Source organism: Nannospalax galili, unplaced genomic scaffold, assembly GCF_000622305.1.
Source record: "Nannospalax galili isolate Female #2095 unplaced genomic scaffold, S.galili_v1.0 scaffold858, whole genome shotgun sequence".
Classification (NCBI taxonomy): Eukaryota; Metazoa; Chordata; class Mammalia; order Rodentia; family Spalacidae; genus Nannospalax; species Nannospalax galili.
The window spans coordinates 2,312,387-2,327,423 of NW_008341877.1; the positions used below are offsets into that span (position 1 = coordinate 2,312,387).

At 40.7% G+C, this 15,037-nt stretch overlaps 1 protein-coding gene across 1 annotated transcript in view; it reads left to right on the top strand.

Annotated features, from left to right (window-relative positions):
- Rorb (RAR related orphan receptor B) overlaps nucleotides 1–15,037 on the top strand; it is a 187,673-nt gene that overhangs the window by 167,329 nt on the left and 5,307 nt on the right. Inside the window, exons 7-9 of the mRNA XM_008837556.3 lie at nucleotides 1,087–1,194; nucleotides 2,817–2,927; nucleotides 6,048–6,160. Of these exons, the coding sequence (XP_008835778.1) occupies nucleotides 1,087–1,194; nucleotides 2,817–2,927; nucleotides 6,048–6,160 (332 nt within the window). The remainder of the gene's footprint in view (nucleotides 1–1,086; nucleotides 1,195–2,816; nucleotides 2,928–6,047; nucleotides 6,161–15,037) is intronic.

The window sequence follows — 15,037 nt, forward strand, 5'->3', positions numbered from 1 at the left end:
CCTTTCTGGGCCATTTATCAATTATGAATTCAAGACCTGAAACTAAGATTAAAATTAGTTTAAAAAAAATTAGAAAGAGAGCTGGATTGGTGGCCCATTGACTAAAGACACTGATTGCTCTTGCAGAGGACCTGGGTTCAATTCCCAGCACCTACAAGGTGACCAACGACCATCTGTAACTCCAGTTCTAGGGGATCCAACACCCTCTTCTGACCTCTGTGGGCTTTGCACAATATGGGTGCTCTCACATACATACAGGTGGCAATACAGTCATGCACATAAAACAAAAATTATAAATAATTTTTTAAATAGAAAATGTTTCACTCCCCCCACAAATGTTGTTGGTGCTTTCCATTTTAGCTATCTTTAAAGTGCATTATCAATTACTTCTTCATTGAAGTAACAAAAGAACTTTATTTCTAAAATTATTACAATTTTGTGGGCAAGGCATGGTGGTACATGCCTTTAATCCCATCATTTGGGAAGCAGAGGCAGGCAGATCTCTATGAATTCAAGGCCAGCCTTGTCTACAGAATGAGTTCCAGGCCAGCTGGGGCTACAGGGAGACCCTGCCTCAAAAAAAAAAAAAAACAAGATATTATCACATGTATGTGTGTCTGTGTGAGTATATGCCACATGTGTGTAAGTACCTATGGAAGCCAGAAGAAGGCATTGGATCGCCTGGAGCTAGAGTTACATGCAGCTGTGAGCCACCCAATATAGTTGCTGGGAACTGAACTCTGGTATTCTGGAAGGGCAATAAATGCATTTAAATGCTAAGCCATCTCTAAGTCCTTTAAAATTATTACTTTTGAAGGATAAATCTTGAAAGATTTCCGTGTGTGTGTGTGTGTGTGTGTGTGTGTGTGTTAGAAGTTCTTGAAAATTCCTGGGTGTAATGCCACATGCCTATAAACTCAGAACTTGGGAGGCTGATACAGGAGATTCATGAGTTCAAAGAGAGCCTAGGCTACCTAGGGAGACCTTGTCTCAAAAAAGTAAAGCTATTGAATATTTTCATCTAACATGCACTAATGACTTTATTATATGCTTTATACAAATTGTTTGAATTATTTTAACTTGTAGGTTGCTTGGAAGTGGTTTTAGTGAGAATGTGCCGTGCCTTCAACCCATTAAACAACACTGTTCTGTTTGAAGGAAAATATGGAGGAATGCAAATGTTCAAAGCCTTGGGTAAGTTTCCCACGATTTGCTACCTGCCTTTGGCTTCCCCACTTAAATTGAAATAGCAAATGATATGCCTTGATTATTTGGGATAAGCTAGTATCTCATTATTTGATTAGAGTTGGACCAGGTATACTTCCAGTGTTTCATCCAGCTCTGCTGATCCTATAATTATGGTTCCTGATCAGAAAGGAAGGAGAAAACCCTGTTGAGACTGACACAATTCAGACCTCGCAGAAATAAACAAAGATTGATGCTAAAGTACCTGGGTGCACTCGAGGTCCTTCTTTGTACAATCGGCTTTTCTTCTAGATTCTAGTTTACTAATTTACAAAGCACATTATGTAGAATGCTTTTGGTCTATACTGGTGACCTCTTTTTATGTAAATTTATAAGCACTGGTCAATATAATTAAAGAGTAATAGCCATACATAATAACCACAATGGCTCGCTGCTATCCTTGTTTCTCACCAAGAACAGTGATTTTTCTGCTTATGAACTCATGAAGTTCTGGCAGCACAGACAAGTGGGTACTGACCTGGTCAGAATGGCCTCCAGAGCATTCTTATGAGCAGCGCTGGCAGGTCCAGTGTTTCTTCGGAGGTGTTAATGTCATCAGGAAAAAGGTACGGATAAGAACATTAGCAAGGGTGGGCTGGTGCCAGGAAAAGTCTGAAGGACTGATAGTGCCAGTTGTTCCATATCCTGTCCACAGACACCAAGTAAGTCCCTGCCCTTTCACCTCTTGAGCTGTTAGCCGATATGGCCACCAGTAGCAAGCCCATTGAGCTGGCAACATTCCCTTCTACAGCTGATACACATCCGTGCCCTCCTCAAGGCTACATTTTCAAGAAAGGAGGAAAAGCCTTGGCAAGTAACTTCAGGATATTTCCAGCATCATCAAATAAACATTAGCAGGGATCGGTGCAGAGAAGCAACACCATTTTGCCAAAATTCACAGTGGCTAAGCAACCAACCTGTGAGCCATTCATCAGACTATGAAAATAAAATTTGGGGAGAAATTACAAAATGAAAGACATCTCATCAACATTTTACATGGCGTCTCAATATGAAGCCGCTGGACACCTCATACTGCCAGGTTCAAGTCCTACAAAGATGACAGTCCCTGAACCCTTATATTTAATGGTTTAGGTTTTCTATGGAAGCTGTCCCTATTCCAAAGGACCCTCAAATCACTTATTTACAACTTTTTAAACAAAGTCTCACTGTATATAGCTCAGGCTGACCTTAAACTTACAGTCCTCCTGCCTCAACCTCCTGAGTGCTACGATCCCAGGCATGTGCTACCATACATTTACATTTTTACAATGATTTACGATTTTTTACTTTGAAATATTTTCAGGTTTATAAGATCAGATTCAGATTATGTGCAGATGCTATGCTGAATGCTAGACAGACTTTTACCCCCTCGTGGCCAATGTTAACCTTGCAAAGATGTGCCCACTTTTCTTCATTCTACATGTATGATCACTTTGTATGACAGGGACTTAAAACACCTTTCCTGGGTGTCTGGTATGCAAATCCTTGAATAACTTCTTGATAATGAGCTATTCCTTACTATGCCCCAATGAGTTCAAGCATTTCGGTCTAAAATTTTTCCTTCCTTTTAGGTTCTGATGACCTAGTGAATGAAGCATTTGACTTTGCGAAGAATCTGTGCTCCTTGCAGCTGACCGAGGAGGAGATTGCTTTGTTCTCGTCTGCTGTTCTGATATCCCCAGGTAGGGAGGCGCAGGTCCCCTGCCTTCTTTTTAAGCCTGCTCCACTATCTTTAACATCAGTTACACCTACCCAAGCCAAAATGTTCAAGAAATAACTTTAAAAGAACTATATTTTCTCCAGCAAGTGTTTGATATTTCAGACACTGTAAAGGGAAGTAGTCTCACATTTGTTTAAATGACCAATTTTTTTCCCCTAAAACAAGAATGGCACGTGTGGAAGGATCAGTGCAGATCCAGATGAGTAAAACTGCTCAACACGTGAATGAAAACAAATAGTTCAAGAATAACGGATCTCGGGTTGTTGTTTTGTTTTGTTTTTGGAAAGTCCAGTAGAGTGAAACTTACAGAAAAATGCCTAAATGAGAGACCAAAGTATGGAGACTTTAATTACCTTTTGTTGACTTTTCTACCTAGAATGCATTGGAATGGTCACTTGAGGCAAATATATCAGCTCTTTTCTTAGCAATATTAAGAATTCCCAAAGGAAAGGACAGCTGAGGGGGGGAAGGGCTGCCTGGAGGAAGAGGAAAAAATTCAAACATGTCTGTAGCCATTATTTATCTGTAAGACCACAGAGCTATGGTTCCCTCATCAACAAAACAGGGCAATGGACCCCATAACAGACAAGATAAAATATAATAACACACTAAACGGTTTTCCAAAGTTAAAATGTAAACGACATAATACTGTATAATCACAATAATATAATGAAAACACTATGATAATAAACCTGTGCTCCCTCTTTGACCAGAGTCACTCAAGTAGCTATCTATAAGATTTGGGGCCAGGACATAGAAGTTCATTGGCAGGTCTCTGTTGAATGAAGAATGCACCGCCTGAACTAATTTTTAAGGTCGATAGAGTCATTCTTTATGTAATCCATTTCTCTCTTAGAAAGATTGCTTTAGGGCCTGGAGAGATAGCTTGGCTGTTCTTGTAGAAATCCTGAGTTTGAATCCCAGCACCCACATGGCAGCTAACAACTGTCTATAACTCCAGTTCTGAGGAATCCAACACTCTGTTCTGTCCCCTGCAGATATTGCACAACATGGGTGTACTTACACACATGCAAGCCTTACACTCATAATTTTTTTAAAAAAATGAACGCTTGGGGCTGGAGAGATGGCTCAGCTGTTAAGAGCACTGACTGCTCTTGCAGAGGACCCGGGTTCGAGTTCCAGCACCCACATGGCGGCTACAAACCATCCTTAACTCCAGTTCCAGGGGAATCTGATGCCCTCTTCTGACCTCTGTGGCATTGCATGACACAGGTGTACTCACATACATGCAGGCAATACACTCATATACATAAAAAATAAAAATATTAAAATATATTTAAAAAGAAAGCTTGCTTTACTTACACCCAAACATATTTCCCATTAAGCTGGAAAAAAAATAATTCTTACACAGATATACAATTCTGTCTTGTACTTTTGATATGTCATCCTAGTTATATTTACCCGTAATAGGGACCTCTATACTTTTTTATCCAGAGGCTTTATTATTCATAATATGTTTATTGATACCTGATCATATATTTGAAAATTTGCTTTTAGTTTTTATTGAAACTCTTCCATCAAAAATGGAAAGGCTTGCATGTACAAAGATAGGGGGAGAAGTGACCAGAAGTCCTTTTGCTCATAGCAGGCACATACCAAACCCTCTCCCTGTCCTCAGAGCATTTGGTTATCTACCCTGAGCATTGCTCCATGGAAGATGGCTTCTATGGATACAGGAGGTGGCTTCCTGTATTTTGAGTTCATGCTGACTCAAAAGAAGAGCCCTATCAAGCATCTCTCTCTTCTTCGGGCATGGTTGTGGAAGACAGTCAACTCCCCGTGGCAAATTTTGAAGACGTGCCTCATCCTGCTTAAAAAGAGGCATGGAAGTGACAGTCCCAGAAGAAGGCTGGGCTGGGCTCCATGAGTTTGAAATCAGCTAAAATGTTTAGCCTTTTTCTTGAAAAAGGATTCTGTCCTCAGCCTCTGAAAAGTTTGGAAACGTGATTGATCTTACTCTGACTAGGGGGAATATTCCAGTCCTGGTAGCAGACCCACACTCCAAGCTTCACGATGTCAAATATCCTGTTTATCTTCCTGGCCTAGTGCCATACTCAGGGAAAACAGAAGACAGATGTGCAGCCTGTTCCCTCTCAAGTCAGACCCCACCCTTCCCCAGGCTCTGGACTCAATAGCTACCAACCATTTATTTCCAAATAGCTTAGGGAAGGGAGGGGTAGGGAACCTTAATTTATTCTGATTGACAATTGTCACTGAAGGCCTTTGTGCTCACTTACGTAAGGGTTTGCTTAACTCTAGGCTACACTTTTCCTTGTCCGGTCTAGGATTACAGAATTAAGTTTCTCACCTGACCTGAACTGTGTTCAGGAGGATCATGGCCAAGTGCTTTTCCATGAGTATTTGTTCAACATTTGGAGTCTCTGGGTGTCTCTTGACCAAATTAAGGCATTAATACTGGACTGCATTTTGTCACCATGGCATATGAAGCTTCTAAGCAGAAAAGAAAACAGGAATTGTTGGCTGAGAGACAAAGCTGGAGAGAAGAAGAGGAGTATGGGAGGAAGGAAAGGAAGAAGGGAGGGAAGAAAGAAAGGCTTATTCTACCTACCACTTAAAAATTCAGGAGAGGAAAATAGGACTTGGGAGTCAGTTTCTGAAACAGACTGGTAGATATGCTTTATAAATTACAGCATAGACTCAGCTTTCTAGCTGACAAAGGAATAAGTCAAGCAAAGGAAAGGAGTTGTGATTACCAACATGATTTCTGTATAGTCAAGTCATTTATTTCTACTTTGAAAGAAAATCTAAGCATCTGTCCAGAGAAAAGGGGGTAACATTTAAACAATCACCAACACTGAGCAAGGAGTGGATTTGGACCCAATGGCCTCCTATGTCTTTGCACCATGTGTCACTCACTGGCTTCCATGAAATCACAGTTTATAAAATATTTGTGTTTCATATAAATAATTGCATGTCTTCAGGAGCAATTAGAGCTAAGTGATTTGAAGTGGGTCTGAATTCAGCCTTCACGTATACAGGTGAAATGAAGTGAGAGTTGTGTGCGCTTCCTGGTCTTACCCCTTTATCTTCCCTCTGTCAGACCGGGCCTGGCTAATTGAACCAAGGAAAGTTCAGAAGCTTCAGGAAAAAATTTATTTTGCACTTCAACATGTGATTCAGAAAAATCACCTGGATGATGAAACCTTGGCAAAGGTAAGTCCTCAGGTCACAGACCCCTGTCCCAAAAAGGCAGGCAGAGAACAAAGGGGGCCTTGTATGGAACAGGGGAATTTCTCACAGCAGCTATTTCAAAAGTGACCATAGGCTGCATAAATGTAGATACGTGCATTTTTAAAGGGAGACTAGTAAATTCTGAGACATTAAGGAGTGCCCATCTTTTATGGATTTTTTTTTTTTTTAATTTGAGACAGGGCGGACTGTGTAATCAGGCTGGCCTTGAACTCATGATCCTCTTGCCCTGGCTTCCCAAATGCTAAGGTTATAGGTGTGCACTACCATGTCTGGCTCAGGAGAATGGCTTTCTTAGGGAAGGATGATATTGATAGATCGGAACCCAAGGTACAGGAAGACAAATCAAAGACCTGCAGGTGTTTTATCAGAGGAACAAAAGCTTGAAACAAGGAAGCAAGCCTTCAAATTCACTTGTAAGGAAAAAGAAGCCGCTCCACCATAGGAGTCAGGTCTGCGCAAAAGTTACGATCACTCGGATTTTTATTCAGAATTAGGAAGAAGCATCAAAAGCTATGTATGACTTGTTGAACGGGGGTGGGCTACTGTGTAAAGTAGAATGCCCTGTCACATTCCAGTGAATACTTTCTAATACCTCTCAGAAGTGCCTTAGCAGCCCTACCCAGAGTAGAAGATTAGCTGGATGCCCTCTGAATTCCCCTTCCACCCTCATTCCTTCATGTAGCTCCTGTTCTGGGATTCTCCCAACCACAGTGATGTATCCCTGGGGCAAAATGCATGCAGAATGACACCCACTTCTTGATTTAGATTAATTAAGGATGATTATCTTGAAGAGGAGTACTGAGGAAAGTTGTTTACCAAAGTAAATGATCATAAAGGAAGAGCTGTCGATGGTTGATATTCAGCATTATTTTAAATCAAACTATCTGATTTCTCAAGTCCTGGAATTTTTTGAGGAACAACAATATTTTAAATTTTAAAGTGTCTCTGGTTTCTTAAGAACTGAATTTTTTAGAAGGTAAGAAACTGGGAGATTTGGCTTATTCTTGGTTAAGGATAATAGGAATCCCACTCTTTCTACTTTTACCACTAAGCCTCCCAGTCTGCCCTTGGAATTCTTTATTTTGAAAACGGGGAGGGAAAAGACCATTTGGAGACATCATCAGATTTTTACTTTGCACATACTGAGAACTGCTATAAAAAACCTCCATGAGTTAAATATGCTGCTTCATTATGATAAAATTTGTTAAAATTAACACATCACTAAGAAGAACATTTCCACACCACTTTACAGTGATAGTTCTCTTTGACGTAACTTTTCGCTTATTATGGGGACCGAGGACAAATCACCTGCTTTCTCTACCTCAGCTTCCTTCCAGTCAAGAGCAAATCTTGAAATGACTGTTAGATTCACCGAGCAGAAAAGACAGCAGTGTAAATATAGGCATTTGTCTCTATAATAGTTTACTAGCATATAGCTATAAATATATCTGGTTAAATAATGTATATCTGGTCAAATAATGCATTTTTGGTGAATATTCAGTGTACATAGTACTAGGACTCACAAGGACATTTTCATGCACATATTTAATGTACTTTGGCCTATATCCCCCACACCCTCCTTCCTACCTCACACTTCTTTTGTCTCTATATTTACCCTCCTAAAGTTAAGGTCTTAGAAAAAACAGAATTAAACAAAAAAGTCTTGCTGTTCTCCTTGGAGAGATTGTCTGTTTGCCTGAAAGCCCTGGTCTTGTTGTCTATACCGTGAGGATTAAAGTGTCTTGCTCCTGTCTAGATGTGTTATGTGATTAAGATTATTCCTCCTCTTGAAGGGTAAAATGTTCCTGCTTACATACTTACTCCACTTTCTACAATCTGGTCTTCTGGTAGTAATTTGATTATTTGAAGTTTAGAAAGAAAACAGAGGAAATTACAAACACAAGATATATTTGATGGCAAGAAAAAAAATACATTGATTGTATAGGTCAGCTTAAATCTCCTTTCTTCATCTTTAATGAGAGAAAAACACAATTCTATTTTTTTTTGTAAAGAATTTTATCAGAAGACTGGCTCTAGAGAAAACTGAAGATGAGGATTATTTCTTGTATAAAATTCCCTGAAGTCCGATGTCAAAGCATCAGCTCCACAGGCCACATGTAGATACTGGGTTCTCATATGGATTGTTCTTGGTAGTAGTCACAAGGTTAATAGGATGCTATTTGAAGTATTGTGGACTGACAGTAGCACAATAAAAACTAGATTCCCATTTATCCCAATTCTAAATTATGTGGATTCAGATAAGTGACTTCATTTGTCTGAGTCTCAGATTCATTGTCAAGTGCTGAGGGCAGAGATAAGTCCCTGTAGTTTCTGGCTGCTTTAACATTCTGAGGACATAGGCACTGTCAGCATTTAGGATGCTGTGTAAGTAAGTTCACTGTCCCTGTGACAAAATTCCTGATACAAACAACTCATAAGAAGGAACAGTTTATTTGGGCTCATGGTTTCAGAGATTTCAGTCCATGGCCACTTTGCTGTACATTTTTTGGGGACCTCTAAGGTACAGAATGACATAGCAGGAGCCCATGGAAGAGCAAAGCTGCTCATCTCATGGTGGCCAAGAAGCAAAGAAAGAGTTGGTGGCCAAGAAACAAAGAAAGGGTCAGGAGTGAAAGAGCCCCAATATCCCGTTGAAAGCCATGCCCCATACCATAGCCTAACTTTCTTTTTGCAGGCCCCACCTCCTAAAGGTTCCACCTCCTCCCTACAACACCACAGGCTGTGACCAAGTCTTCAGCATATGCACCTCAAAGGAACATTTAAGATCCAAATGATAAGAGGAACCCTCCAATAGAATTGTGCAAAAGGAATAATTTTATTTGAACCCAAGAAAAGCTATTCCACCCACTGCTGACTCTTCCCATCCTTTCAGTGATTCTCCTTGTCCCTTCACGGGCAGGACACACCACTATCGACTATTTTCCATATTTGTTCCTCATAGAACCCTTTGGAAAAATCACTGGGCATATCTCTAGGAAAAGGCACACATACCCAGAGTGTTGTTTTCAAGAATAGAGGCTCGGGTTAAAACACCATAGAATGGGGTGGAAGAGTTAACCTCCTGCAAAATGTGGGGGGGAAACCGTGTTCATAGCATGTGCCTGTTTGATCCTGAGTAGGAATAACAGATAACATGATAAAGGCCCAGGGCTCATATAGTCACTGAATTTCATCCCGAAAGAACAGCCTCTAGCACACTTTCTGGATACTGAAATTAAAGTTTAGGCATCAGTTCTTTACACTTTTGGCCAAACTTCCAACCTAGAGAAAATTTGAAAACTTCAGGAGTTCTGAACCCGTTAGGTAATGGGAAAGCTTCAGTGCCTATATATTAATCAGTATTTTTGACTTGGGATGTTTGGGGCTAAAAATCATGTTAGATAATAGAATTTCCTCTCCCCATAAGCAAATTAATATGAACCATATTTATAATAAACCATCAGAGCTATAAAGGAATGCTAGCCAAGAACCCCAGACACAAGGCTCTAACTCCCTATGCCTTTGCTCCTTCATCTGTATAACACAATTGAAGATGGTACTGATATCTTGGGGTATTTCAAGGACTAAGTGAGATAATACATAAGTATGTTTCCCAGTCCATAAAAAGGAATATGAAATGCTATTGTATTATTGGGGTAGGGGTTGTTGTTGGCAAGAGGAATTTTGTTTCAGGAGGGAAACATTTATACAAGAGAGTTCATTTGGTTTTATCATTGAAGGACAAAAACTTTTCACAAGATGAAAGTGGGAGATGGTAAAGACCGGCAGTCCACGTGATGGTGCGATAGTGAGAAGATAGGAAAGTAGAAGGTTTATTCGAACTATAAATAATAGTTAGATTGGGCTGGATCCCGGATTTGAGAAGCCAGGAAATGAGATAACACTGGTCACTTTCATGAAAACTCATGAAAAAAAATAAATAGACATATATATTTTTAAGCCCCATATGACTAGAGGAGGCAGCCCATCTGTTTTCTGGGCTTCACTTTTCTTGTCTGGGAAATGAGTAGGCTGAACTGCCTGGTCTTTAAGTTCCCGTCAGTAGTACATCCTTTGATGTCCAAAGAAAAAACAAAGGTTCTTCCAGACATCTTTTGTCCTCTAGTGCTCAGTCCTGTGTGGTTATTTTAAAGGACTCTTTAGATGTTTCCACTATAATAAGTGATGAGAGGTGACGGATTGTGCCTCATCTTGCGGATTCAAACTAATACTCTATGTGTGCCATGTTATTTAGAATTATCTTTGGCCCAAAGCTGGAAGCACAGTGTTGATGAAGCTGGTGTCCAGGTATCAGCCTCTTTATCGGTCTTCCAGGACAGTTCCAGCCCCTGTGTAGCAAGCACTGCCCTGACTCATTTTGGTGGATTTGCTGCTTTGTGGGGTCCTGTGGGATTTGGGGCCCAGCAGCACCATTGCTGAAGCAGAGCAAAGGAAATCGGCAGATGTTTGAACTATGAAGACTGGTGGTTCTTCAGACGTCTGGCCTACGGGCCTACTTCATCACAAGGCACTTAGCCTGCCCTTCTTGTTACCCTGACCGCAGGGGCAGAGGCAGGTAGAGGGACCAGTCCAGGATTGAGCAAGCTGTGACAGTGTATTTACAGTCAAGAGTAAAGCCCAGATCTGCGTGTCTCACTCACATCTTGCCCTTGGATCTTGTTTCCCTGACACAGCCTCTGAGTCTGGCCCACACTAGAGAGGCATGTTGGCCATAGGCTTTCTTTAGTTCAGCCCCTTCCTTTTGTGCCTCCTGGGTAATTAGGGTTACAAGACACCGTGGGACTGTATATTTATTTTACCCAACACTTCAGCAACTAAAAATGCTGGAGTTGTTTTCCTACCCAAAGTTGTAATGAGAAGAGTAAAAACAGCAAATTCTCTATTTTGTTCTATTATGATTCTACTGACCATCACTGATTTAGACTCTGAGGTTCAGAAATGAGGGAGAGTCATGTCTCTGGCCTGCCAAAGACACAGCCTATCATTTCCATCTCTGTGTCTGAGCAATAACCGCCTGTTCAGGTGAGAGATCTGAGCCTGACTTCCCCCTTCCAGGTGAGCACCACAGCATAAAAGAGAAATCAAAGCCCTGTCTTCCTACAGCATCACTTCCACCGCTTGATACCGCAGAAGAAAAAGTGTTCTACTCAACAAATATGTTTTGCAGATTAAATATGCAGTATATATGTGTATATGAGATACAAAGCCATAGGACTGATGCACAAAGAACGAAGTACCTCTGTGACGATAATAAAGAGCAATGACATATGATCAGAATCGCACGGCTGATCGAAGCGATGGATAATTCAGAGTGGCTGAGCATTTATTATGTATCACACTGTACTGATAGATCCCAGACAGATTGACTGCGAATTCTCAAAATTATACTCTCATTACCTACTTTACAAGATTGAAACTTCAAGTGATTATGTATCTTTCCCGGGGTTAACCAGCTTGTAAGTGGGAGAGTCAGAATTCAAGCCGAAGCCAATTTCAGCACCTAGACAGTTAATTTGTCAGCACCCACTCCTGAAAGGCTCAGAAAGGGACCCCTCTGCTCAGGCATCAGAAGGTCTCCCCACTTCTCAGGAAAACCTGCAGCAGGTTGAGTTTGGAAAGGCAATGCCAACAGGCTCACTATTAATTCCTTTGTCTGTTTCTGGAATAAAGATAACAACACTGTTTCCTGAGCATAACAAGCTTATCCTTCTGATATAAGAGCACAACATTACTAAATTAAAGTTTAAAAGATGGAAGTCTTAACCTTATTTTACATGTTAGTGTTTGAAATCTTACTTGAGTCATTCCTGGCCATTCTCGTATGAACAATGCTTTGGTGAAATGAACACAGAGGAAATGACCATTTGGCACAGAGAGTGTACGGAGTAAACGCCAAAAGAGTGATGGGAACTGGAGAATGTCTCATTGACTTTCTTCACTTTCTCCATGAGGTCAGAAATAGATTTGATGTGATTAATAGTGGACTGTTTAGGCCTAAAGCATGTGCATTCTTTTGCAAGTCTTTCAATGTAATATTAGAATTCCTAGTAGGTAACTGGAGATTTGAGGTAATTTCATTCCCATCAGAAAATGAACAGCTCTTTCCCAGCTGCTGTGGCTAAGGCCTTGCTCTCCCTATTCTCATCTCTATTTGGTCAGGTCATTTTTTAATTGAAAATGCCTGTCCTGTTTTCAAAATGTAACACACATATTCCAAGTTCTTGAATCATAGGAGCATAGCTCAGTGACTTATCAAAAAGTTAACATACCTGTGAAAACACATCTGGGATGCCCCAGGAGCTGCCCTCAGGCTTCTACACACATTAAATATGTATTAAAATGATGCAAGAATATGAGTAAAATTATATAAAATACCTTAAGAGAAATCCCTAATTTTTAAATTTCAACTCTACAGTGAAGGAACACAGCTCCCTCCCAGGATAATTTCCCACTTCAACCTACATTTGTTATGGATCCAGGAGCCAAAGCTCATGGTGACAGCATGTGGCCATCTTCTTGAGGAAGTCTATCCAGAGAATAGATTATTTCAATTTTAGTTTCTTAAAATGCACCAGTGCATACTCTAAACCCAACATCACCTAATTCTAAGCATGGCCCATCAGGTTCAGTGGCTCTAAATGAGAAGACAGTTTTGGTATTAGTCCTTACTCATCAAGTTGTAGGTTAATGTATTCGTTTGTGAGTCTGTGAATCCATCTTAATTACTTCAAGCAAACAAATAAAAATTAAATGAAATGAAACAGTGGAGAACTACATGATGGAATCTAAAGCAAAAAAAAAAAAAACTGGTCCCCATTCAAGAAGGTACTAGCAAAGGGAACTGGGACACCTTCTGACTTCTCCCTTGCATGTATGTGTCTTTAGATATCCATTTCAATGTCCTCCCTCTATGAATACCAGTATTCTTTGTTTCCTGGTCCACATGGTGAGATAAAGCTAGAACTTAGCACCTTAGGTTACTAGTCTTCGCTACATTTTAGAAAGTACCTTGCAAGCTTCCAGTTGACTCCAAATCCCAGCCCTAAATGAGACAGGTACCCATTCTACTGCTGCCAGTAATGCCCATGAAGACAGCGTATGGACCACAACATGTATACCAGTGATCGACAGGGGAGTGCTTATGACCTGAACAGGAATCTCAAGTTCAATTTATTCTAATCCATATGTCTAAGTTTGACTACATAAAAAGCAAACAGAAATATGAGCCTGGACAGGTGAAATGGATGTATTCGGCCTCTCTCCCAGCACCCCCACTTTTTCCACTTTGAACAAACCATTTCTGGCTTCCTGATTCAGGCTGGACAACATCCTGATGACCTAGAAGCCCACATGATCAAGATTACTAGTTTTACCCTCTGCATGCCCCATTTTTCAAACATCAAATGTACCAGTTTTAAAATTGTGAATTCTTTCATAAAACCACCCTCAGGAGAAAAGCATAGGATCATAATACTCTCTTCTAAAACGGCTGCTTTTCCCTCCTATAGAGTCCTGTGGGTATAAACTAAAGCTTCCCTTCTTATAGGAAATGCTTGTCATATGAAAAGGATGAGTGTTAAAATGCCTTTGAAAGGCCCTCTGTCTATTTCTGCTAAGGGAATTATTTAAACATGAAGGAATTTCATGATGATTTCAAATTGACTACCCCCTCCATCTCCAAGTGCTTCTGGATCACCTCCCCAGCTGCTTAAAAAGTTGTTGAACCATTAACTGCTGCTGAGGCTGCTCTAAGCTCCCTTTGAAATGGGGGCCCCCCAGCTGCAGTACATAATATTAATGAGCAGTAAGCGACTGCCTGCTGCTTCCTTCACTGGGCCATTCTGGGCTCTGCCAAGTGCTTGCCACTGCCTCTGCATGGCCTCCCGGCCCATCATGTCTGAAGAGTGATGGATACCCTATCAGCACTTCCATTCCCACAGCTGATTGGATGTCTCACCAGCCTCTTCCGAGTGCACAGAGTTTGAGGAAGTTCTTTACCTTTATTGGTGTTTTTTGCTGACACAGTCTGAGTGTTCATTAGTCATTCAGCCCATTCTACAGATGAAGGACAGGGACTGGATCTAGATCCTGTACAATAGGCAGAACTGGGTAGGAGCCAGACTTTACCCAGACACTAGCTGTTAGCAGAAAGAAGCAAGCATCAATACTCACTTTCCAAAACCAGGTATCTAGTACCTACCTCTAGTCAAGTGAGTAACCATCAAAGGATTCCAGTCCTCCTCCTATACTTTAATTGCTGATCTGACCCAGAAAAATGCTTGAATAACCATAGAACTTAGGATTTTACAATATAAATCACAGTTAACAATGAGCAACTTACTTTATTGCTGCAAGAAACTGAAAGATCAATATGGTTTTGCATTTTCATTTCTTTTTTTTAGCTTTTACAAAAACTTTATTGAGAATTTCATAAATGCATATAAGATGTTTTGATCAAATCCATGCCCACTCCTTCCACTCCAACATTCCCCCCTCTGAAGAGGTAACCCTAAAATATTTTAAGGATTAGAAACAATCTCCCAAATGCTTTTGACATTTTTTGCCTTTGGAACAGAGTGTGTTGCTAACAGGCCCAAGGACATTTTGACTTTTAGCCCAGAAACTGGCTACATTTCTTTGGAGTCTTTTTACCCTAACTGCCTAGCCAATTCCTATCTCCTATTCTTATCACGCCATCCTCTGAAAGGGTTACCCAAATTGCCAATAGAGAATAGGGACACAAACCACTCTGGCTTCTTCCATGATGAACAGGGACGCAGGGTGAGGCAATTGGAGTACCCCTTCAGTGGGTCTACC